The sequence below is a fragment of the Nycticebus coucang genome, chromosome 4 (assembly GCF_027406575.1).
Source record: "Nycticebus coucang isolate mNycCou1 chromosome 4, mNycCou1.pri, whole genome shotgun sequence".
In the NCBI taxonomy this organism is placed as follows: Eukaryota; Metazoa; Chordata; class Mammalia; order Primates; family Lorisidae; genus Nycticebus; species Nycticebus coucang.
Genome location: NC_069783.1, coordinates 42677600 through 42703002, shown reverse-complemented (window position 1 = coordinate 42703002; position 25403 = coordinate 42677600). Strand labels below are relative to the sequence as shown.

At 42.6% G+C, this 25403-nt stretch overlaps 1 protein-coding gene across 2 annotated transcripts in view; it reads right to left on the bottom strand.

Annotated features, from left to right (window-relative positions):
- Positions 1–21891, bottom strand: part of SLC3A1 (solute carrier family 3 member 1) — a 45941-nt gene extending 24050 nt beyond the window's left edge. The window contains exons 1-6 of one of the 2 annotated variants that reach the window (XM_053588965.1): positions 21384–21891; positions 17999–18178; positions 17382–17536; positions 15426–15551; positions 2957–3076; positions 744–868 (exon numbers count right to left, since the gene is read on the bottom strand). In XM_053588965.1, the coding sequence (XP_053444940.1) occupies positions 744–868; positions 2957–3076; positions 15426–15551; positions 17382–17536; positions 17999–18178; positions 21384–21813 (1136 nt within the window). In that variant the 5' untranslated portion in view covers positions 21814–21891. The remainder of the gene's footprint in view (positions 1–743; positions 869–2956; positions 3077–15425; positions 15552–17381; positions 17537–17998; positions 18179–21383) is intronic. The other variant, XM_053588966.1, reaches the window with a different exon arrangement.
- Positions 21892–25403: the final 3512 nt, after the last annotated feature.

Genomic DNA, 25403 nt, shown 5'->3' with positions numbered 1-25403 from the left:
AGCTCTGGAGGGGAGATTTCTTTTACTCATTTTTAATTTTTTTGGATGATCTATATAAACTTAGCAATAGTTTTATTGAGTATTTACTATGTGCCAGGTACAATTTTAAGTGCTTTGTAAACATTATGTATATAAGTGTATATATACACATGTAACATATATTACAGTTAAGTTAAAACATACGGATTCATACTGTACAAGCAACTTTAGCTCCAATAATAATGATAAAAATAATAGTTAACATTTAGGCTCAGCACCCATAGCACAGTGGTTACAGTGCCAGCCACATGCACTGAGGCTGGCGGGTTCAAACGCAGCCCAGGCCAGCTAAACAACAATGAGAACTGCAACAAAAAAAATAGCCAGGCATTGTGGCAGGCACCCAGTCCCATTTACTTGGGAGGCTGAGGCAAGAGAATTGCTTAAGCCCAAGAGTTTGAGGTTGCTGTGCCCTGTGACGCTACAGCACTCTACCCAGAGCAATGTAGTGAGTAAGACTGTCTCAAAAAAAAAAAAAAAATTGGCTAATATATTTGTTTTTAATTAATTTTCACAAAACACCTGTGAAGTACTGTGGTTAGCACCACTTTACAAAAGAGGAAACTAAAAATCAACAGTTATGCAACATGAGAGAATCCACCAGACCCTAGCATATCTAGGTTGGTTAAATTACTATTTTAGCATCTGATTATGCCTGCGGACCACACTGTGCATGGAAGAATAGAAACATGTCCTGTGGTTACCTATATCTGCCAGGCTCTCTGCTGTATTGGTCCATGGTCTGCCGAAAGCTCTGGACGATGTCGTGCATTCCCACCTGGGTGGTGGTGAAGTCATGGTACAGCTCCGAGTAGTGTGTGACCGTGTCCTTTGAAAACCAAGACAGCATGGTTACCATGATTTCACATGTCACATCCCCACAGCTCCATGTAAATACAATCTCTTCTCTTCAAAAGGCTCAAGCAAGACACACAAAGATGGTTTTGTGGTTGGAGAATACTCGACTATTAGTACTCAATTGATGTTTAAATTGCTAACTTTATAAATCTCATAAAACACTTTCTCGAATTTAAGTACTACATACCATTTTAGCACACTATATTTTCCTAAACATCAAAATACTGATTATAAATATATTTAACAAAGTCTTGAACATTTAGTTATCTAAATGCTTCAGACACTTTTAAAAGCAAACAAATGACCTTAATGATTATAGGGCTCATTATTACACTTAGATTTTATCTCCTCACAAAAATATTAATGCCATGCATTTAACTTTGCTTCCTAACCAACTCTATCTTTATGCTTACTGTTACACCTTCTCAGGTTTTTGGCAGTTTTTCCTGATCCTCATTTCTGTGCCTTCCTAGGATTACAAAAATCTCTTAGAATCAAAGCAAAAGAGTATATCACATATAAACCAAGGTTATAGACCCTGGGATGGAATGTGGCCTGGACTGGCTGGACAGCCCAAACCTGAGTGGCCATCCAGTCACTGGACTCCTGCTGCCTTTGTTTTTTTTAAAGGTTTAAGGACAGGATCTTGCTATATTGCCCAGGCTTGGCTCCAACTCCTGGGCTCAAGCAGTTCTCCCACTACAGCATCCCCAGTAGTTAGGGACTCCAGAAATGGGCCTGCTTCTGGATTCACTCTCCATAAATAAATTTTCCTTGCTAAAGTGATAGTTGTAGTATCTTGGATCTTTTCATGAAACTGCGAATTATTTAAGTTCTTCTCAGGTAGCACACAAAACCCATCGTTCTGATCATTGGTCACTGTCTGCATTGTTTCATTACATTTCATTCTAATTAGCAAAGTTATTACAGGATTCCTTTTCCAAGGAGAAGGTCTTTGTCTCTGGAACAACAATACATCATCTTTTTATTTTTCCTTTTCACTGGAAATCATGTGTGAGAAAAATTAGCTAATCATAACCTATGGTTCATGACATGCTCTCATGATTGACCTGTACACAGCCAACTTCTCTTTAGCTACTTAGCTGACTTGCTTTAATGGACTTATAAGTAACCTATAAACTACTACTCAGGACAAAAGCTAAAAGCTTGATTTCATTTTGTTTAATGTTATCAAAAGGGTAGTACTTCATATATAATTATTTTAGGTTTTCACTAAGAATTACATTGCTAAGATTCACTATTTTGTTATGAGTCACTGTAATTTAGTAACATAACATTCTCTTGTGTGAATATACAAATTCATCATCTTGGAACACATTTTAGGACTTCTGTCTACTTGACCATTGAAAACAGACCACAGGATGGTGGTTAACTGGAGCAAGGGGGTAGTGTGTGAATACCATCTCTCACTCAGGATATGGAAGAAGGTTGAGAATCACTGGTGTAGAGCCCCCAAGGCTCAGATTTCCCAGAAAGAATCTGGCGTGGTTTGGAATCCTGTTCATCACCTCCGTAACCCTCCATAAGTTAACCTTGCTAAGATTTGCTAAATGGGAATCATGCGACCGTCCCCACAGGATACTGAGAGAGTTAAATGAAATGTAATAAAAAAACAACATATAGAATACAATAAATACTCAGCAAGTGTTAATTCCCTTCTCTTCCAAAAATGTGTCCTTTAACAACTAGAAAACGGCCTGTGTAATTTAGGCCTTCTCACTCAAGCTTAAGTAAGATGACAAAATTGCATTACAGAAGTGTCCTCATTTTGTAGCCCTTGCTAGAGTCCAGTGTCCATGTCCACAGAGCCCTTGTCATTGAAGGGCTCTGTGGGGATCCCTTTCTCTGGAGGGAACTCCTGGAAGGAAACATCATGGCATATGCATTTGAAACTCCTATGTATTTTCTAAAGAAAATGATTGTAAGTACTTCCCAGAGATAGGACAGAGCTCATCTTTGTAATTGGTATCTCTGGCTGAAAAAGAAACTCTCACAAATTTTCAGAAAAGGTTAAAAAAAATTGAAAACAAAACTTTACCGGGATTTGAGTCTTATTTACTTGGATCTCATCTCTCAGATGCTTTGCTTCTAGAAGAAATTTAACAGCATCAAAACTAAAGCCATCGACACCCTTTGCAAGCCAGAACTGCATAATTTCCTAAACATAAAGAAGCAAAATACTTGGTTACATTAATTACACATTAACATCATCACATTTGATATTTTGTCTGTTAATTACTTACCTTCATAGATAGTTCCTTATGCAAAACAAGCACGGTATTCATATAGTCTTATTTTTATCTATTGAGCATAGCTACTGCATCTTATAATGAACTCTCACGTAACTGCAGTTAGGGACTCCCACACCTTCACATTGAAATTCACAATTACAATTACAACTGATGTATAAGCATGTTTCCAAAATGCATAGAATCCCCTCAAATGGAAAAAAAAATAGTTTCTCTCAAGCCTAACTCCTTAACGGTCACTCCAAACTGAAAGAAAATAACCAATTATTCGATTTTATTCCTTACCAGGAAGGCAAATGAGAGGTGAAATGCTTAGGTGTTAAAAGGTCACTTCTTAGGAGTAATATGGAAGGAACCCAACACTAAATAGAATCAACCATGAACCAAGCAAGTGGGAACAGTGAGGATCCGGTAGCAACTCAATGCAAGCATGGTCTTTGTTTCTTTACCTGGAGACAGAGTCTGACTATGTTACCCTCGGGTAGAGTGCTGTGGCATCATAGCTCACCTCAACCTCAAACACCTGGGCTTAAGCAATGCTCTTGCCTCAGCCTCCCAGTAGGTGGGAATACAGACACCTGCCACAATGCTTGGCTATTTTTTTGTTGCAGTTGACCCCAGCCAGGTTCAAACCTACCAGCCTCAGTGTATGTGGTTGGCGCCATAACCACTGTGCTACGGGCGCCAAGCCAAACATGGTCTTTAATATACTCAGACAACAGGATGAACTGCACATCATTCCAAGAAGCTATTATGCCACTGGCTTTAATTTTATGAAGAAATGAATCCTGAGCTAAAATAGTTAAACCTAACAATCTGCTCATACACTTTTATTCTTTGATAGAATTCCTTCCACAGCTGTGGGATTGAGACCAAAATCACTGTGTGAATGTCCCTGGCTTTCTCTCTGGCACCCCTTACTGCAGGGGAGGTGGTCACTGCCTGCTCAGCCTCTCCTCCGCCCTGCCTGCCACTGAGAGCTCTGGCACAGCCTGCCTGCTTGCCCAGCCTCTTTAATCCTGAAGTCAAAGACTGGGGAGATAAAGACTGCTCTGGAGAAGAGGTTAGATGAGAGAACAGCACCAAAAGGCTAGGAGCCTCCAGGGAAGAAGCTTTCTCCAGGAAGAAAAGAAGTGAGAAATGGCTAAAACAGCTCTAGGAGTGAGGGAATGGGAGGAGGAAAGAAGGGTTAAAATGGGATTCCCTTTCATTCCAAGTAGCCGCAGGTGTAGGGCCAGCTTAGAGGGCATGCAAGCTGTGCAGGCACCCGGCCCCCTGCCTCAGAAGGCGTGGTCTAATGCTCTGCTTTTGGTTTCACTGTCTTGAAATTCTTAATTTTGAAACAAAGAGCCCTGCATTTTCATTTTTCATGGGGCCCTACAAATTATGGAGCTGCTCATTTATCAGTTCTGTGTAGAAAAGCAGTGCAGGATAAAGAGGGTGGTGGGGGTGAGGAGAGGAAGGCTGGAGACCTAGTTGAGGTGACAGCTCAGCAGGGAAAATGAGAAATGGGGGTGAGCCACCAGAAGGTCTGTTGGAAGAGCATTCCAGGCAGAGAGGACAGCTGTGGAAACCACACTGGGCAACTTAGGACCAAGAGGAGGGGACAGTGTGGCCTGAGGAGCATAAGCAAGAGTGGAAGGAGGTGAGGGTGGCTTGGTAGCTAATGGGAAAGACTTGAAATTTGTGTGGGGGTGATAGGAACCCTTGGAAGGCTTCAAGCAGAAAAGATCAGTCTGGGCGGTGCCTGTGGCTCAAGGAGTAGGGTGCCAGCTCCATATACCGGAGGTGGCAGGTTCAAACCCAGCCCTTGCCAAAAACTGCAAAAAAAAAAAAAAAAAGAAAGAAAAAGAAAAGATTGGTCTAACTTACGCTTTTGAAAGATCTGATGTTTGAAGAATAAACTATATAATCGGGCAGTTCCTCAAAAGGTGAAACAAGCTGCATAAGCCCAGCAAGTCTATGCACAGGTATAATATATACCCAAGAGAAGTGAAAACATATTCCCATGCAAAAACTTGTACACAAATCTTCACAGCAGCATTATTAATAGTCAAAAAAAAAAGTAGAAACAACCCCAATGGATCTGATTTGGTCATAAAAAGGGATAAAGCACCAATACATGCTACAACAGAGATGACTTGAAAACATTTTGCTAAATGAAAGCAGGCTTAAAAGGATAAATATTGCATGGTTTCATTAATACACAATGTCCAGAGTAGGCAAATCTATAGAGTCAAAGTGAATTAGTGATTGCCAGGGGCTGGGACAGGGGTGAAGAGGGGACGACCACAAAGTGGGTGGTGATGACTGATGGTGATTGGGGATAATGAGAAAGTTTGCATATTAGGTTGTGATAATGGCTGTACAACTCTGAACTTACAAAAAACACTGAAATTGTATACTTTGGATGAGTTCACTGGTATGTGAATCTCAAAAAAAAAAGAATAAGGCCAAAGGGTGTGATCAGGGAGTCCCTTTAGGAGCCTACTATGGTGGCTTGGGGTGGGAGCTGGTGGTGGGTGGCAAGAACGGTCAGATGTGGAATCTGCTGTGGGGGTGCAGCTCACGGGCCTGCGAGAGTGCGGGGGGAACAGAAGTGAGGCTATTGCCAACATGGCCCAAGTGGCCTGTGTAATTGACTGAGCTGGAATTTGATTGATGAAGAAAAATGGAACATTGTTTTGGACACCAAGCTAGAGGTGTCTACTGAACATGCAGGAGGAAATGTTGAGCAGGCCGGGGTCTTGTTAAATCTGGACCTTAGCCACAGTGTGGTTAGAGATGGAATTCGGGGAGTCATTGGCCTAAAGATAGTGTTTCCTAAGTGACTTTATCCTTGTTCCTGCAACGTACGTGACCAGCATGACCAGAGCCCAGACGCACTTGGTTCCAGTCAAACCAGTAAGCCCTTCAACCTAACTGGGAGGTTCTTGGGAGTAGACCATGGATTTTATTTCTCTTCCCCTTGCTTCTCACACAGCCTCTGGTATGAGTGAACCAATTGTGGAACAGGAGAATGAAGAGTTGAGCCTGAAAGAGTCAAACACTGCAGAAGGACAGAATAGCTCAAGACACATGAGACAGGAGAGGGCTTCCTAATAACACAGGTCAGGTCATGATCCATCGCCACAGAAAAGACACCTCCATCTGCTGGGGCACTGGAGGTCTAAGAAGATCCGATTAACACGGGTGGGCACAACCCAAGAGGAAGAGCTAGAGCCTGAATTGGGCGAGATGGCCTCGTGGGATGAGGAAGAGACTGGCCTAGCCATCCCTGGAAGGGCTACGAGGATCGGGTGGCCCTGAGAAGCAGTGAGTTCATGGTAGCAGTGAGCTATGATGGCACCACTGCACTCCAGACAGGGCAACAGAGCAAGCCTCTATTTAAAAAAAAAAAAAAAAAAGCCAAAGGCCTGGGCCTCGGTGTCAACTCTCCAGCCAGCCCCTCCCCACTGGGACTGTTCCTGCACCCGACACGCCCCCTCTGCAAAGTGGCTCTCCCCACTTTCTACTCAGCTCATCCCTTGCTGAAAGGAACATTTTAAAGGTATCGCTTTAGATAAGAACCTCTGTATTTAGTTAAATAGCCAATTTTCCCCTTTGGAGGGGACAGAGCCACAGATGCTATCCTACAAGTGATGTGTTTGATGTGTTTCTTACATCTGCATGTGAATGTGGAGGTCTCCACACTGCAAGTCAAAGGGCGCAAGGCTAAATGCAAGAGTTGACACTGCTGATGTCAGTACCCTGTAAGCTGAGATTTTGCAAACCTTGAACCAATTTTTGATATGAAAAGCAGGCTGTGGGGCTGATAAGCCTCAGTGTGGATACAGGTGACCCAAATGACTCAAGCTTCCTCTAGCAGTGGAATTTTTCTTGGGGGCATGAAACCCTCAGATTTGTTCTTCCTAGCCTCTTTACCTCTTACTACATTCATGCAATTCAAGAAGCATTTGAGTTCCAACTACAGGCCAGCTGCTTAACCCTGGAACTACAACATGAGCAAAGCGTTAACAGGCACAGTCGTAGGCCTCCTGCATAATCAAACAGTAATGCAAAAATATTTAAGTCACAGCTGTGATAAAGTTGTGATGAAAGAGGAACATGGTAATACAAGAGAGTAACAAAGCAGGATTTGCCCTGGGAGGAGTGCGTAGCCCTAGAGCACAAAGTGAGGGAGCTTGTTAGTGACTGGGCTTGAGAAGAAACACGCAAGGCCCTGTGCGTGGAGGGCACATTCGTAGACCCAGCTCTCAGTGGCTTCAGGAGCCAACTTACTACTACGCAGCTAACAAGCTCAGACTTCAAGGCTGCTCACTTCATTCAGCACCTTCTAACTTCCCTTCATTTCTCATTCTAAATAAATGCTGAATTTTCTCCACCTAATTTTCTCTAGAAAGAGCATAAACAAGACCCTAGATTTTAAAAAGCTTCAGACCCTACACAACCCCAGTCCACGCTCAGGTGGCACCATTCTTTACAAGCCTACACATGGGTCCAGGCAGAATACGAACAGCTGCAGGCACCCAAGCAGCCTCTGAGAATAATGTGGGAAAACATTAAGCACCATGCTGTTGTAAACATTAAGCTTTCGGGCACTGATTTCCTACCATGAAGTCATCATTATTCTTCAGTTCCAGATCTCAGCATTGCTAAGTATTAACCTGACATTAAAAATGAGAAATAGGTACCCCAGAGAAAGTTTATGGTTCTGGCATAGAAGATAGTATCCCTGTTTGATGAGACAAAACAGCAAAAGCTGGATGGATATTTTCTGAGAGCCATTTTAAATACTGTTAATTTAGATTATCACCCAGATGATCCAAGGTTTACTCTTTGAAAAATGTTCGCTTCATGCTATTTATTCCCCAGGAGAAAGGGGAGTTCCAGATTTTAATCATTGACCTCTTTATGCCAATTAAGCCCTCCCGGGGTGTCAGATGCAAAAACAGGCACAGAGCTTGGTTTTGCTAGGTCTGGTGACCCACGTAGGTAGGTGCCGTGGATTCTGGGGCCTAGACTGTATACTGTGTCCCCAATTCCTAACTCCCAGGACATCACGCAGTCCTGTTTTTTTTCACTGGGCATCAATTAATTCTTTTCTCCTTAAACAACTTGCTGCTCTGAGTTAAAAAAAAAAAAGGAATCAAGTCAACATTAGTAATATCCAAATTTGTGAAACCTGAATTTGGCTTGCTTCCGAGATGGCTGAAGTTTTTAGGCCTGTTTACCTAAAAAGCCACATTTGGGAAATAGAAAAACTCTGCTCCTATGTGCAGTGTAAGACAGCCTTTTGAAAGCAACATAAACCTCAGGTTGTCATCTCAAGAAGGAATGAGAGACTGTGGCTCAAGCAGCTAAGGAGCCAGCCACATACACCTGAGTTAGCAGGTTCGAATCCAGCCCGGGCCCACCAAACAACAATGATAGCTGCAACCAAAAAATAGTCAAGCGTTGTGGCAGGCACCTGTAGTCCCAACTACTTGGGAGGCAGAGGCAGGAGAATTGCTTGAGCCCAAGAGTTGGAGGTTGCTATGAGCTGTGATGCCACAGCACTCTACTCAGGGTGACAGCTTGAGGCTCTGTCTCAAAAAAAAAAAAGGATAAGATATTTCAGAAGTACAGGGAAAACTATTTCCTCTGCTGATAGGCAAAAGAAGGAAAACGGTCCCCGCTGCTGTTCAGAAATCTTGGAAAAATCCTTTGCCTGCTGGTCCAGAAGCAAGGCAGAAAAGCAGCCTCGAGGGCTTGGGAATCTGACCATGTGGGCACCACCTCCGCTTCCCCACTTCCAGCTGCATGAGGTACCACCTTGCTCTGCCTCCATCTCCTCATCAATAAAATAGTCCCTGCCTTGCAGGGTGTCTGAGATGTTGCTGCTAGAGTCAGTTGACCCTTCCGTCCTTATGTTACCTGATCGTTTGGCACTGCTGACTAACCTTGTCTTCTAGAACATCTCCTACACCTCAGCTCCGTGATGTGTCACTCCTGGCTTTGCTGTTCCCTGTCCACTCTGCGGTCAGTGCTCCCTGGAACCCCGTCTTACACCCTCTCTGGCCATTTCATTTCACTTCAGTGTTTATTCACTGAGGCGCCCATGTATTCATTCTTTAACACGTACTTACATAACAAAGCACACATGGTACTAAGCACTCAGAGTTTATATTATTTCCTCTTCAAGCGTGAGGTAAGTAGGTACCATTGTTGTTCTACCTTACCAGTGGACACAAAGTGGCTTCAACGAGGTCATACGCTTTAGTAAGTGAACCAGAACTGGCACTGCATGATGCCCTGACACATTTGCTCCACTGGACGCCCTCTATTTCTTTTAACGGAAGCTCTGCCCACACCTGGCCCTCATTCCCACGTGACAACAATTGGCTCACCTGAGCTCTGTAGGCATCCTCCAGGTCAACAAATCCCAAAGGTTTATCTCCAGACCAAAGCCTGCCCTGAGCTCTGTGTCCTTGGAGCCAGCTCTCCACGGAGCACTTGGATGCCTCGCAGACAGTTCAAACTCTGCTTACCTACGACATCCCCCTTCTCTTCCTTTGTCTCCCATCTTAGTAAATGGGCACCACCCCCAACCCAGTATTCCAGTCTGAAAACTGGGAGTCGTACTGGGCGCCTCTCTAAGTCCTGGTGATTTCCTACCCTCTCTGCTTCAAGGCCACCAGCATTTCTTTCCTGTCCCAGGGAATACTGGGAGGATTACTGCACCATCCTCCTTCCTGGGCCCGCTGCCTCAAATCCTGCCCTACTCAAACCCTGTCTCCAAAACTGAATTGATTTTTCAAAATGAAAATCAAATATCATGTCCCTGTCTAAAGCCTATTAAACCCAAATCCTTACCAGGGCCTTCAATATTGCTCATGACCTGGCCCCTGCTGACCTCTCTAGCGTCCTTGGGTTTCTGTTCCTCACCATATATCACACCCCAGCCATACTGGACAACTCCCAGCACCTCTCATATACCATGATCCATGCCTCCCCTCTGGCCTCCTCACTCAGCTCTTGCTTCTTCTGCAAACATGTCCAGGAGAAGTGCCTGCCCTATGTGTGCCTTTGTCATGACCACTGAGCACACTTTATTGTAATTACCCATGGTCCACCTCCCTCGCCAGAATATAAGCCCAAGGACGGCCACACCATGTCTTACCAACCACAACCCCCAGCATGTGGTCATCACACAATACATGTTAAGAGAATGAATGATTATAATAAAGCTCCTGGTATATAAAGTGATACAGTAAATGGCACAGTTATTATCAAGCACAGAGCTGATTTATAAAGGAGGCAGTGAGTAAATTACATTTTGAATGGAGCTGCTTGCCTCCAACAGTCTGTGCTCAGTAGGAGCAGCACAGAGCCTACGCTCTCGTGCTTTGAGTTGCATCTGAAAGGTGGGGGCTAGAGGAGGTGAAGCATCTTGGCTTCCCCTTCCCAGCTGCTGTGAGCAGTGACTCTGCAGGGGGACTTACTCTCTAGGGTTTTGCATTCCCACATGGTAGGTACTGGATCACATTAGGCCCCAGATAAAGGGTCAGCTCACCTGGAATCTCTTCCTAGCTATTCTGCTAACCCCCTGGCTCACTTCACCTCTCTGTGCCTCAGTTTCCTCAAATAAAGGATTTCGAGTGCAAGAAAAATCAAAATGAATGGAAAAGTATAAAATACAACCCAGATGCAAGTCCCCAACTCCTAGAAGAAGGCTTCTCTAGCTGAAAACACTCAACCCCAAGAGGTTTGGGCAGAGCAAATCCTGGGGGGGGGGCAATGTGAAGGGGAGGAAAAACAGAGGAGAGGTGCTCCATGCCGATGGTCTCCAGCCTCCCACCTCGCAGGTAAACTGAAATCTGGAGGGAGGAAGACAGCTCAGCCTCCCAGAGTGCAAACTGGTATGCAAGCAGGAGTCATTCCACATGCCTCCTCCCCACAAACTCTCTGGTTTCAAATTATTAACCTGTTTAACTCTATTGCAGAGATAAGTGCTGCTGGGAGTGGGATGGGGAGGAGGAGGGTGTCACAAGTCTCCTCCATGTGAAAGTCCCTTCCCAGGAGCAAAGAGCATCCCCTCCCAGCTTCTCAGAATGTCTTAATTACTTCTAATAGTAAATCTTCTGAACCAGCCTTGTGAATAATGTCCAACCTCTCAACCAGAGGCAGGAATGAGTCATCACATGAGATCACTTGGAGATACCTGGAGAGTACAGCTGGGTTAGTAAGAAAAGAATTAAAGTATTGGCTGGCATTATTGGGCAAAATTGACCACACTTGTCTAAACATCTCCAGACGGCCCATCATCATTGTCACAAGGAGCCTGGAAAAATCCACCACCTGATAAACTGCATGGTTTATACTCACATTTATGAATTTATAGTTGAAAAACTCCTTGAAAAAACTGCAGAAAAAGTAAAGCACAGAGAGAGAAAGAGATGTAGCTTGCTTCAAAAGGAGGAGTGAGATTGTAGTTAAGACATGGACTTGAATCCCAGTGTCTGGATTTGAATCTTGCCCCATCACCCACCAAGAGGGTGACTTTACCTATCTAGGCCTCCCTTTCCTTCCTTCTTTGTAAAATGATCATAAACATCTCTTAAGTTATGCTTGTTCTGAGCATTCAGTGATCCAGGTAATGGCATTTAGCACATTGTAAGTGCCTGATAAGTGTGTGGGGATGGGGAGGTGTGAGTGTTTAAATGAGCTTTGCTGATGGAGAAGAGAAGTCCACACCCCCACAACTCAGAAGTTTAAAACTAGCCCCAAGTTAGCCTGCTGACTATGTCTACCACTGCTCACCCCACCCCCGCAGGAACAAGTCTGCCCTCACTCATGGTGCTTGTTCTAAGACAGATCCCAATGTGATTCATCTAAATTCTGGTAACATCAAACATATACAGTAAAAATGGTCTTAAAACTATGGAGTCGAAAGGTATAAATTTCACTGAAGTATAAGACTTGTACTATGATTGTTACAGAAATTAAAAAACATGTAAATAACATCCCATGTTCATGGATAGGAAGACTTAATACTATATATAAGATGGGTATACTCTCCCAACTGACCCACAGAATCAATGCCATCCCCATCAAAATTCCAGCAAACTATTTTGCAGAAATTGACAAGCTGATTCAAACATTCACATGGAAACACAAGGACTTTGTGTTAAAAAAAGAAACAATATTTAAAAAGAAGAACAAAATTGTAAGACTCTTCCAGACTTCAAAATTTACCACAAAGCTATAGTAATTCAGACAATGTGTAGTACTGATGTAAGAATAGACATACAGATGAATGGAACAGAACTGAGACTTCAGGAATAAATCCATAAATTTTTTTCCTCTTTTTTTTTTGAGACAGAGTCATACTATGTTGCCCTCAGTAGAGTGTCGTGGTGTCCCAGCTCACAGTAATCCCCAACTCTTGGGCTCAAGCGATTCTCTTGCCTCAGCCTCCCAAGTAGCGGGGACTGCAGGCACTCCCCACAACGACTGGCTATTTTTTGTTATCATTGTTGTTATCATTGTTGCTTTAGCAGGCCCAGGCCGGGTTTGAACCTGCCTGCCTTGGGGTATGTGACCAGCACCCTAACCACTCAGCTGCGGGTGCCGAGCTGTATATCCATAAATTTATGGCTTTTCAACAAGACTTGCAAGACAATTCAATGGAGGAAAATAGCATTTTAAAACACATGTTGCTGGGATAACTGGATAACCATGTGAAAAAGAATGAAGTGGAACTTCGTATCCTCATACCATACATAGAAATTAACAAAAAAAGGATTACAAACCACATAAAATGTAAGCACTTAAACTATGAAAGTCTTAGAAGAAAACATAGAAGCAAATCTTCGTGATCTTAGATTAGGCAATGGTTCTTAAATATGCCACAAAAATACAGGCAACAAAAGAAAAATAGGGTGGTGCCTGTAGCTTAGTGGGTAGGGCGCCAGTCACATACACCGGGGCTGGCGAGTTCGAACCTGGCCTGGCCTGCTAAAACAACAATGACAACTGCAACAACAAAAAAATAGCCAGGCGTTGTGGCGAGTGCCTGTAGACCCAGCTACCTGGGAGGCTGAGGCAAGAGAATCACTTAAGCCCAAGAGTCTGAGGTTGCTGTGAGCTGTGATGCAACGGCACTCTACCCAAGGTGACAGATTGAGACTCTTGTCTCAAAAAAAAAGAAAAAAATACATAAATTGGACACCATCAAAATTAAAAACTCTTCTGCTTCAAAGGATACCATTGAGAAAGTAAAAAGAAAACCCACAGAATGGAAGAAAATTCTTTGCAAATCATATATCCAGAATATAAGACCTATAATAAAAAGATAACCCTATTTTAAAATGGTCAAAGGATTTGGATATACATTACTGCAATTCAAATATATAAATAAACTATAATCACAAGAAAGGATATTCAACATCATTAGCCATTTGGGAAAAGCAAGTCTTAACAGAGATACCACTTCCTATCCACCAGCATGACTATAATAAAAAATACAGAGAGAACGAGGGTTGGTGGAAATGTAGAGAAATTGTAACCCTTAACACATTGCAGCTGCTTTGGAACGTGGTTTGGCAGTTTCTCAAATAGTGAAACAAAACATCAACCTCTATCACAGACATATACACAGATATAACATGATTCCATTCATATGAAATGTCCAGAACAGGCAAAACCATGAAGACAGGAAGTAGATCTCATGCTGAGAGCTGGGGAGCGCTCCACCGGGAGTGACTGCCTGTGAGCAGGGCATTTCTTTTTGAGACGATGAAAGTGATCTGAAATTAGTGGTGATGGTTGCATAACTCTGGGGGAATACTGAAACCACTAAGTTACACACATGAAAGGGGGCAAATTTTGTCATGTGAATTACTTCTCAACAAAATTGCTATTTCAAAGCACAACAAAAATAAGCTGAGGGCTCTAGGTGTCCCTAATGACTACCTGGCTGACAGGGTGAGCTGTAGAAGGCACCCGTGGCTCCCTGTTCTGTTCGTCTCCTCTCCAGCTACTTCCCACAGAGCACTCCCTCAACCCCTGCCACAAAATTCCTGCCCACGACTGATCATCAACTGCTGTACCAACAGCAAGAATGAAAACAAAATGGCCAAAGTTTTTTGTGAACTGTGTTGTTAGAACTGCTCCCACCACACGTGCGAGCCCACTGGAGCTCACCTGGGTTGCTGTGGGAAACGTGTCCACCCAGGGACCTTTCAACAGCATCCAACGCCCATGTCACCAGCACCCAAGCTCTTACTTCCTGGCCTTCAGCTCCCTGACGCATTGCAGCTCCCTGGGAAGGCTGCCAGATAGAATCCAGGACACCAGTTACATTATAATTTCAGGTAAGCAAGCAATAATTTTTGGGTAGATGCCTCGAATACCAACTTATTCATTGCTCATCTGCAATTTAAAATTGAACTGGGCATCCTGTATTTTTATTTGCTAAATCTGGCAACCCTACATGCGGCCCCCATGAACCACGATCTCAGCTCGAGACCTTTGCTTTTCTTTCTGCCCGCAGTTCTTTTCCCCCAGGTAGTCACAGGTTCACGCTTCAGCTCTTTGTCCAAACAGCACCTCATCAAAGGGGTGTCTTCTAAGCACCAACTTCTACCTGGCATTCCCATGCCCCTTCCCCTGAGCATGCACCAGCATGTGACCCTAAATATCGAGGGGTTAGCTGTCCGCTTTCCCCTCTGTATTCTGGAGGCGCCTTCCTGGAGGGCAGGCCTTCTTTTACTCACTGCTGCATTCCCAGTGCTTAGAACAGGGCTTGGCACGGAGGAGGCACTATGTTAATATTTATTGAATGAGTACAGAAATGTTACATGTGGGTTAGCTCATCTAATCTTCTGAAGGGCCCCAGGAGACAACTATTATCATCAACTGTGTTTCATAAACGAGGAATCTGAGCACAGAAAGCCAAATAATTCACCCAGGTGCAAGAGACAGACCCCAAAGGCCACATTCTGATCCACCTGCCTGTACCAGCTCACTGTCATAGGCAGAGGGGCGACCTGGAGAGAGGGTAGCAGGTGTTTCTGACCCCTTCTACTTAGAGTACTCTGGGCTAGATGAGGGAAGGAGCCACCGACAGGATACATCTGGACGACTGTAATTGCATCAGAAACCTTAATCCTGGAATTTAAGAACACTACTGCACAATTATTGTTCAATATAAAGTGTTCCATGAGCACCTAAGCCTGCATTAATGGAGACGTCTGTGTGGATAGATATACTCACTTTTATTTCTGCTTGAACAGCAGGATTGCGGAAATTTAAATCAGGTTGCTCTTTTGTAAACTGATGAAAATAGCATTGGTTTCGCACTTCGTCAAAGTGCCAACTGGAGTTTCCATAGACACTTAACTAGCAAACAAAGAAAACAGCGCATCAGTTACGCAGCATTATTCATGGATAGTACTGCCCACAAAGAAATGATCATTGCCATTCCAGGCTCCCTGCAGCAGAGCGCCTAATCCTAAAAGTTTTCTTTGTGGGGAGAGTACTAGGCTGAGTTAGTATCTGCCCCCCCCCCTCAGTTAACCCCTATTAGGCTAATACCTCATGAACATGGTTTATGAAGAAATGTAAATGGTTGATTTGGGAGAAAGACACATTCCATTGGTGTTTGGTACCCATGGTTCATTCCTCTTCACCACCGAGTAGTCCTTCACCACATGTTTATATCACAGAGTGTTTATCCACCAATCACACAGTCCGTACATTTTTGTGTGTATTATCTATCACATTAGAAAACTCAACCTGACTGCAGCAGAGAAGGATGGAAAAGTCAGATGACAGAAGAGGCTGTGCTGACTGTCCTACAGGCAAGAGAGGATATGGTTTGAGGTATGGGCAGCTATTTTTAAAAGTGGACTGCGGATGTGGACTGACCAGATCCACTCCTTAACCCTTCATTCCGTAGCCATGTGACCTCAGTTCTCCTGTCTGCAAAGGGAATTTCACCTAACTCACAGGATTGTAGCGGGGATTAATGACTCATAAATTCAAACACTTAGCACAGAGCCTGGCACATAGTAAGCATTTAGTAAATGTTTGCTAATATCGTTATCATTTTAATGAGTGAATGATTAAAGAAAAATTTAAAGAGGTAAAACTGCCAGGCCCTGCTGCTGGCCTGTTTCTCAGGCTGTGTGATGGCACCATTAACTGAACCCGGGGACAGCAGGCTGGAAGAGAAGGTCACACGTCAGCCTTGAAACCTGTGTCCTTGGTCATCTAACAGTTGATGCCTAGGAGCAAACCTGTTGAAGTGTTGATGGAAAAGGTCAGGAAGAGAGATGGAGGGACTAGCGTGGGGAGAGACGATCCAGAGAACACAGCCAGAGCAGGTGGTGAGCTGGTCTGGGACAGAACAGAGTCGCTGGGCAAAATATGGGACACACAGTCAAATCTGAATTCCAGATAAATAATGCATAAGTTTTTAGTATAAGCATGACCCATGCAATATTTTATGCTAAAAAAATCTGTGGGCTGTTTATCTGAAATTCAGATTTAATTGAACATCTTCTATTTTTATTTGCAAAATCTGGTCACCCCAAATGTGTTGGGCCACCCCCAACAGGAGGGACTTGGCCTCTGTTACAAAAGTGAATAGGAAGGGGGGAAGTAGAAGACAGGCAGGCTTGCCGAGGTGGGAAGATGTTTGAGGAGAAGGAAGAAGGGCATGTTGGTAAGGGGGAGTTAGCTAAGTGCTGAAAAGGAGTGAATGGCTCAGTGCAGGCGGGGACGATGGATGTGTGATGTCTTGAGAGGCTCAGATACCAACATTCAGCAAAGACAGAGTAGATGATTTGGTTTTATTTATAGCTCTAGTTTTGTCAGACAGAAAGTCAGAAAGACAAAGGGATCAGGCTAGTAGGAAAACAGTTACTGAACTAATAAGACATGGAATCTAGGTTGGAAGGGGTGGTAAGGGAAGGAAGGAGGGAAGAAGAGACTAGGAGAGGTATAGTTTTTAATTTTCTAGAACACATCAGCTGGACAATGAAGTCAAAAATCTAAATAATATTTGGAGGCCTGGATACTTTATTTCTACTTCTTTGGGAAAATTTCCCCCTTTTCCATAAACTATATCCATTAATGTTTTTCCTTAGAAGGGCTTTATAATCAGTTAACTTAGTCATTGCAGGTCTGCCCCTCTCTCCTTTATAAACCAGGCAAGTTGCTACTTACCCAGTTGTTGGGTGGTATGGTTGCACCATTTTCACCGGTACAGTCATGCCAGATATAATAATCAGTATATTTCCCTGTCCGTGTCCGACTCAATTGAAACCAATCATGTTTATCACTGGTGTGGTTTGGTACGAAATCAATTATTAATTTTAAACCTGATGAGTGAAAACATTTCAAATATTAGGAAAAAGCTGTATTAGAATATTATACAATGTGGCCATGTGCACATGCCTGTAATCCTAGCACTTTGGGAGGCCAAAGCAGGAGGATTGCCAGGAGGTTGAGACCAGCCTGGGCAAGACAGTAAGATCTGTTTCTATTTTTTTAAAAAGAGTAATACACTGGGTGGTGCCTGTGGCTCAAAGGAGTAGGGCGCCGGCCCCATATGCTGGAGGTGGCGAGTTCAAACTGCAAAAAAAAAAAAAAGGGTAATACATGGGGTCTAGAACAGTTGTTTTTGTTTACATTTAATAAAATTTCTGAACAAACACTATTTTAAAATGTAAAAAAAAAAAAAGAGTAATACATTACAGTTAAGGGGAAAAAATGCTTTAAGCATTTGGAGAAGTGCCTTTCTCACCCCTCCCCCCATCCCGCCCACTTCCCATTTAATTTACCTTTATTATGTATGGCTGCAACCAGATTCTCAAAATCTTTCATTGTTCCAAAAATGGGATCAATTTCTCGGAAATTGTCAATACCATATCTGAAATCTTTCAGGGATGATTTATAAAATGAAGTAATCCAAATAGTTTTTATATTTAAAGTTGTGATATAGTCCAGTTTATCTTGAATACCTGAAAGAAAAAGTCAAGGTCTTGAGTAAATCTGAGCTCATTTGTTTAATTAAAGGATTAAAAATTTAACAAACATGCCTAAGATACAGGGTGGCCATAAAGTTACTATTTTAAATTGCACATGAACTTTATGGCTACCCTGTATATTTGGGATTTGGTCAAATATAAGTAGACTTAAAACAGCAAGTTCTACAGTTAACATCAAATTAGTCATCTGGCAATAAATGGTGACCTTTAACACAGTTGGTTAGCATTTTTAAAATCTGCAACTTGTTCATATTTAATATTTAAAGCCAAGACTACAGTATTGTTACTTTGCATGGTTTCTGAGCCCTTAGTCTAGGCCAGGTGCTAGGCTAAGTGTCAAGTAACAAAAGCAGAGTAACACATGCCCCAACCCCAATGCTCCATGGTCTAAGCCGCACTGCCCAGGCTAGTAGCCACTTGGCATGTGACTAGTCTGGACTAAGATGTGCTGTGGGAGAAAAACACACACCGGATTTTGAAGACCCAGTACAAAAAGAAAGAATGAAAAATATCCCACTGCTATTTTTATACTAATTGTACATTGAAATGATACATTGGATATGTGGGATTGAACAAAGCATATTAAAATTAATTTCACATGTTTCTTTTTTCCTTTCCTTAATGTGGCTGCTAGAAAATGTATAATTCCATAGGTGGCTCGTGTCACCTTTCCTGTGGACAGTGTTGGTCCAGTAAGCATAGATAGGCAGGAATGGGATGACACCAGACCAGAGGAAGAGCTATGGAAGGGCCAAGAAAGAGCTTGCAGGACCGACAGGGGTTAGCTCTGACTGCTTGGGGCAGAGGAAGCCCCTGAGAGGGTAGGGATGGAGAAGGTCACTGGAGGGTAGGAGCAAGGGGGTCAGAGTGAAGGGCTTCCAGGAATGGAAAGGAGGGAACCAGACAGGCAGGGCATGTCTAACAAAGGGTGACAAAAGTTGCATGGCGCCTAGGGACTGGGGAAGCCGTACAATGAGGGGCTGACAAGGAGCTGGAAGGTGCATTCCTGCCAACATTTGAGGGGCCTTTTGTTTTACTCTCAGGCTTTGAAGCAACTGAATTTGAACCTTTCCCTTGCTCACTTACATACGAAGCCAAGGATTTACACAGAAGAGAAGTTAAGGTTTGGCTGAGAAGAGCTGTGGAAGTGAAACTCTTTGTATTTGGAACTTGCTGGGATGATCAGCAGATAGTGCGTTTTTGCTTCTAGTTCAGGATGCTAAAAGCAGATTCAGAGACTCGAGTCGAGTACTCGACCTCCAATAACTTTCTGTGTGATCTCCACGTGGCCTACTAGAATCAGAGACTTTCAGAGTCCACATAGCAAGTGAAGGTCAGTAAGACCAAAGCACCAAGTCAACTGACCCCTGGGATTTAGGCTCTTCCCCATAACATGCTGATTTTTGCCCTCTCTGTGCCTCAGTTTCCCCAGACTGTGGCTGTGAGATCTCACAGAGTATCAACAGGCAACAAAGGGTTTTGATCAAAGCCAGAACAGCAGCACAAACTAGCTTAAGAATAGACAGACAAAGTACACAAGAGATCCCGGCCCCACCCTCCAGGGGAGGAAAGCAATCACCAAAACCAAACTGAAGCCTGAGATGGTTTCTTCATGATAATAATAACGATAAAAACCCCTGAACTCCCAGAGACTATTGACTACAGGAAGTAGCAGTCCTTCAAGGAAAAGTTACTGGAAATGACAAATGTTAGATCTGAGTAGAAACTGCCATGTGTATTAGAATTTTGGGTCTATCTAGAAAGAGATTAGGAAGGCAGTGCCAGGAAGTGGACAGCTTATCTCTGGAGTTAGAGATTTTATTCAGTTAAAACAGCACTTTTGCTAAACATTCACTGTAAAAAAGGCAGCGGGTGCTAAGGTCATGTGGCAGGGGGAAGGGAAGCCACTTAGCTATGTTACAAGGCAGGATCAAAGTGTGCTAGAGACACAGTGGAAAGCACCGGAGCCGGGGAGGGAGCTCATCCTCCGATGGGGGAGATTCCACAAAGATGAACGAAGGCATACGGGTTTGAACTCCATCTTGAAGGACAGAGCTAGTATTCTTCAATTAGGGACAGAGCAGGTGGATTTTAAAAAGAGAAAATGAGTTTGTAAAAGAAAGCCCTCTTTTTGTTATTAAGGAAAGTTGGTGGTTTTAAGAGTTCATTTGTAACATTTAAAAGCTGTAAAAGACAACATTTAAAAGATCCAACCCATTCCTATTTCCCACACTGCTATCATTCTGTTTTATTTTCTTCAAACCAATTATTACTGGAAAACATTAGCTTGTTAGTTTATTTGTTTTGTATTGTTACCCTTAATTAGGGTAACCACACCAACAAATTTGCTCAGGACAGTCCCCCTTTATGCCTGGCATCATTGCAGTCTTAACAGTATGCTCATTTGAGCAATGCACTTTAAACATTGTCTACACGTAATTCCCCAAGAAATTATTTGCTTTTAAAAAGTAGTTTTTCACCTTATTTCCCAAAGATCAGGTCTCACTATATTGTCCAGTCTAGACTCAAACAAGGCTCCACTTTAGCCTCCTGAGTAGCTGGGATGACAAGAGTGGCCCCCGCATCTGGCTTATTTTTCACTCCTGTTTTCTACTAACATGAACATTATTTTAAACAATCCTTAATTCAAGTAACAATGAACACACTGCTATAGCTTTTATCCTTCCCTTCATTTCTTGGGACTTAAACGTTAACATTCAGCCCCTAGACCTTTTAAAGACGTCACATAATTTTTTCTAAAATATTATTTATGCTATACTCACTAATGCTCTCAGCCACACGGCCAAATTACCCACATCATAGCCTGAGAAAGCAATTCTAACTGTCACTCGGACACAGTCAGCTACAAAGTGCATAGAAGCAGGAAATGAATTTTAGGGGGAAACTCGTTCTACCAAGAAGTTAGACTTGATATCCAAACAAGCCAATGTACTCAGTAGGTAATGAATTAAGCCACTCATTTGGCTCCGAGGCCGGCAGCAAATAGCCTTTTATCAAGTGGAAGAACTGTTGAGTCCTGAGTAATTTATTTTTAATATCATAAACTGAGCATGACCAGTCATACTGGAATGTGCTTACTGAAACATTCTCAAGGAATGAGAGAACAATAAACCAGCCTCATCCTGGCTGTCTCCCTGAGCTACTGCAGGATACGCACCTTTCAGATCTCCGTTCCCATCCTTGTTACTGTCCTTGAAAGACCTCGGGTAGATCTGGTACATGGGCCCCTCCTGCCACCAGTCAAGGCACTTTGGAGAGATGACAATGATGGCTATGGTGATCCCAATGAGCACAAGCACAGACACTACAGTGAGCCAGAAGAGGACCTCCCGGGGCACGCGGTAGCGGGCCTGGCCCGAGAACTGGAACAGCACTTCCTTGGGCATCCCTGCATAGGGCTGGACGCCCTGGAAGTCGGGCTCCTGGGAGCCCGTGACACCCACCGCGCCGTGCTGCAGGCTGCCCGCTGAGCTGCCCGGATCTGGGGCCTGCTCTACATTGTCTTCATTTTGCACAAACCCGTTGTTGATCTGGCATCCCTTCGTACTCATCTTGATGGAGTTTTTCTTGCTTTCATCCTCAGCCATGTCTCATCAACTCACCCCTTCGGAGTGCCTTCCTATAGGAACACAGGTGGAAATGTGGCTTGCTGAATGCTTGTTCTTGTTAATGAGCTTTGCATGGTTTATAAATAAACCTGGCTGGACAAAGTCCAGCCAAAGAATAAAGGTTAAAGGTAAAGGGGGTTTAAAAGAAATTCTCTTTACATCTGTGAAGCTGGTTTAACTACAGTAACAATAATGAGAGGGTTGGGTTCCAGAGTGGAGCTGAGCAGAGGACAGAAACAGAACAAAGAGGCGTGGTTCCATTGCCATTTAAGTTGTTGCTTTGCTGACTACTCCAGCGTTCGTAGTAGCATTATTCACAGTAGTCAAAAGGTGGAAACAACACCAATGACCATCAATAGATGAATGGAACAAAATGTGACGTATACATACAATGGAATCTATTTAAAAGAGGACTGAAATTCTGATGCGTGCTACAACATGGATGAACCTTGAAAACATTACGCTAAGTGAAATAAGCCAGGCAAAACAAACAAACAAATGAAGGTGAGGAGAGAAAAGGAGTCTAGGCCCAGCAAGTTTAAGCGCTTTACTAGCAGTAAACAGTTCCTAATACTACCACTGAAGAATTGTTTAATCACAAATTAGCGTAAAATACATTTGCAAGTCTGAGAAAACTGCATTAAAGTTAGAGGTGATTTCCTAGGAGATTTTCTTTCTTTTTTTTTTTTTTTTTTTTATTTTTGGCCAGGGCTGGGCTTGAACCCGCCACCTCCGGCATATGGGACCGGCGCCCTACCCGTTGAGCCACAGGCGCCGCCCTCCTAGGAGATTTTCAAACCTTAAAAGAATGTAATGAGATTCGTGATTTCCATTTGATCAGCAGCACTTATGCAGCTCTATGAATCATTTGATCAGATAAGGAGATCTTTTTTTTTCTTTAAATGAAGAAAGTTATCTGAGTCCCTAATCTTATTGGTCTTTTTTTTTTTTTTGTAGAGTGGCTTAGAAGCAGTGTATAGAAGAATGAGCTACTTGATGGTGGCCAAATTTAAATGAGCAGATTCCAATAGCTGGCTCATTGAACGCATCCATATGAATGGCCTCTTCAATCATTCATTATTAATTATGCACATTGAATACTTTAAATGGATTTAATTTTTGTTCCTTGTTATTATTCTATCTCTGAAACACATAATGAAAATTTTCACTTAGGGGCTAATTCTTGAAATTGAGTTACTATCTGGGTGAAAAAAACAATGCATAAAAATATCATAGTTTTAAAATAATTTTAAATTATTAAAAAACCTTTAATGACAAACCTTAAATTCTAAATGGACAATCATATAAATGCAGAGAAAACCCCACATCACAGCACTATATCCTCATGACAGAAGTATTCTATTTCCTCTTCTCCACATTTTATTTAACAACATCAATAATACTTTGAACTTTCAGAACATGCAAAGTACAAGCATTTTAAGAACAACCTGGAAAAATTATCTGGTCTCTGGCGGGGGGATCTTTCTAAATTTCAGATTTATATGAGGGTACAGATGATTAGGTTACATTGTTCGTTTTATTAGGTGAAGTCCAAGTGGTAGCAGAGCCCTTCACCCAGGAGGTGTGCTATATATCCTTGCCTTGGGAGGATTTTTTTAAATAATAAAAGGAACTATAAAAGAAGATTAGTTGAATTGATTGGATAAAATCTTCAAATTCATTATATTACAAAACACACTAATTGAAGGGTATATAGTCACCTTCGAAGTACTCCCGCTGGCCATGTGGTGCCCCAACTGACACTCAGCAATTGAGGTATGTAGCACTTTTTCTAGAATGAGTTTGCAAACTTAATTGTCTCACCTCATAAGATGGGAAATGTATTTGTAATAAATATACCAAAGAACTTGTCTTTAACATTAAAGGTATGTATGTATTGTTAGACATTATGTACCCATGTATGTAATTTTTTATCAATTTTAAAATATGTCAGTAGAAAAATTTTAAAAAGAATATGAAGATACTTCACACAAATACTAATATCAGAAAAATAAATAAGCACTTTCAATCACATTGGCAAAGAATTTTTTAAAAGATAGTAGTGCTTGGCCAGATGCAGTGGCTCACACCCATAATCAATCCTAGCACTCTGGGAGGCTGAGATGGGTAGATTGCCTGAGCAAGAGAGAGACCCCATCTCTACTAAAAATAGAAAAATTAGTCAGGTATTGTGGCAGGTGCCTGTGGTCTCAGCTAATCGAGAGGCTGAGACAAGAGGATCACTTGAGCGCAGGAGTTTGAGGTTGCTGTGAATTAGGCTGATGCCATGGCATTCTAGCCTGGGGCAACAGAGTGGAAAAAAAAAAAAAAAAGAGGACGACAAAGATAGTAGTGCTGGCAAGGGTCCAGTATAAACAGACAGTAATCCTTGGAAGTAATTTGGGCAATGTGTATCATGAGCTTTAACTTTTTTTTAGGGTAATAAAGTGGCTACCCCTTCTGGATTTAAAACAAAAACTCCATAAAAAAAAAAATAAAGAGGTGATAATAAAAAAGAGATAGCTCAAGAGATCCGTTAAACATATTGGAGTCGCCAAAAATAGACTACAATATAAGGGAATATATAAGAAATTCTAAAATAGGTAAAGGCAACATTTCAAATCACAGAGAAAAAGAAAGATTATTTAGGCAGCTGGCCAACCACCTAGCTATTTTGAAAAACAAATAGAGCTAAAAGGGTGTGGTGGCTCATACTTATAATCCCAGCACTTTAAGAGGCAAACATATTTTCAGAGATTTTTTAATGACATGGGAAAAAATTTCACATTATTTTATTGAATAGAAAAGTTTAAGATATAAAGAAATTGTCCTGATTATGTAAAAAAGTGTTATGTTTACTTGTAAAGTCCTACTAGAAAATGTGTTTAAAGTCTGAATCTGGGGCAGTGCCTGTGGCTCATAAGAGTAGGGCTTGGGCGGCGCCTGTGGCTCAGTTGGTAAGGCGCCGGCCCCATATACCGAGGGTGGCGGGTTCAAACCCGGCCCCGGCCAAACTGCAACCAAAAAATAGCCGGGCGTTGTGGCGGGCGCCTGTGGTCCCAGCTGCTGGGGAGGCTGAGGCAAGAGAATCGCTTAAGCCCAGGAGTTGGAGGTTGCTGTGAGCTGGGTGAGGCCACGGCACTCTACCGAGGGCCATAAAGTGAGACTCTGTCTCTACAAAAAAAAAAAAAAAAAAAAAAGAGTAGGGCGCCGGCCCCATATGCCGGAGGTGGTGGGTTCAAACCCAGTCCTGGCCAAAAACTGCAAAAAAAAAAAAAAAAAAAAAGTGTTAATCTCTGGGTTCGAAGATTATTGGTGACACTCATTGTGTTCTTTAAACTATATTGGATCTAAGTTTTCTATAATACATGTGTGTTACTCTTTCATGGGAAAAAAAGTTAAGTTAGAGAAGGCCGAGTTGGAAATCTGTGTAGAACTTCCTCAGCAGGTGGCACATTTCAGTGTAAGGTTCAAAGTAACTCCTTCCAGCAATAGCCACCTGGAACTCATAAACACCCCATACTATCCGAACTAAAGAAAAAAAAAGAAAGAAAACACAGATTCAATTA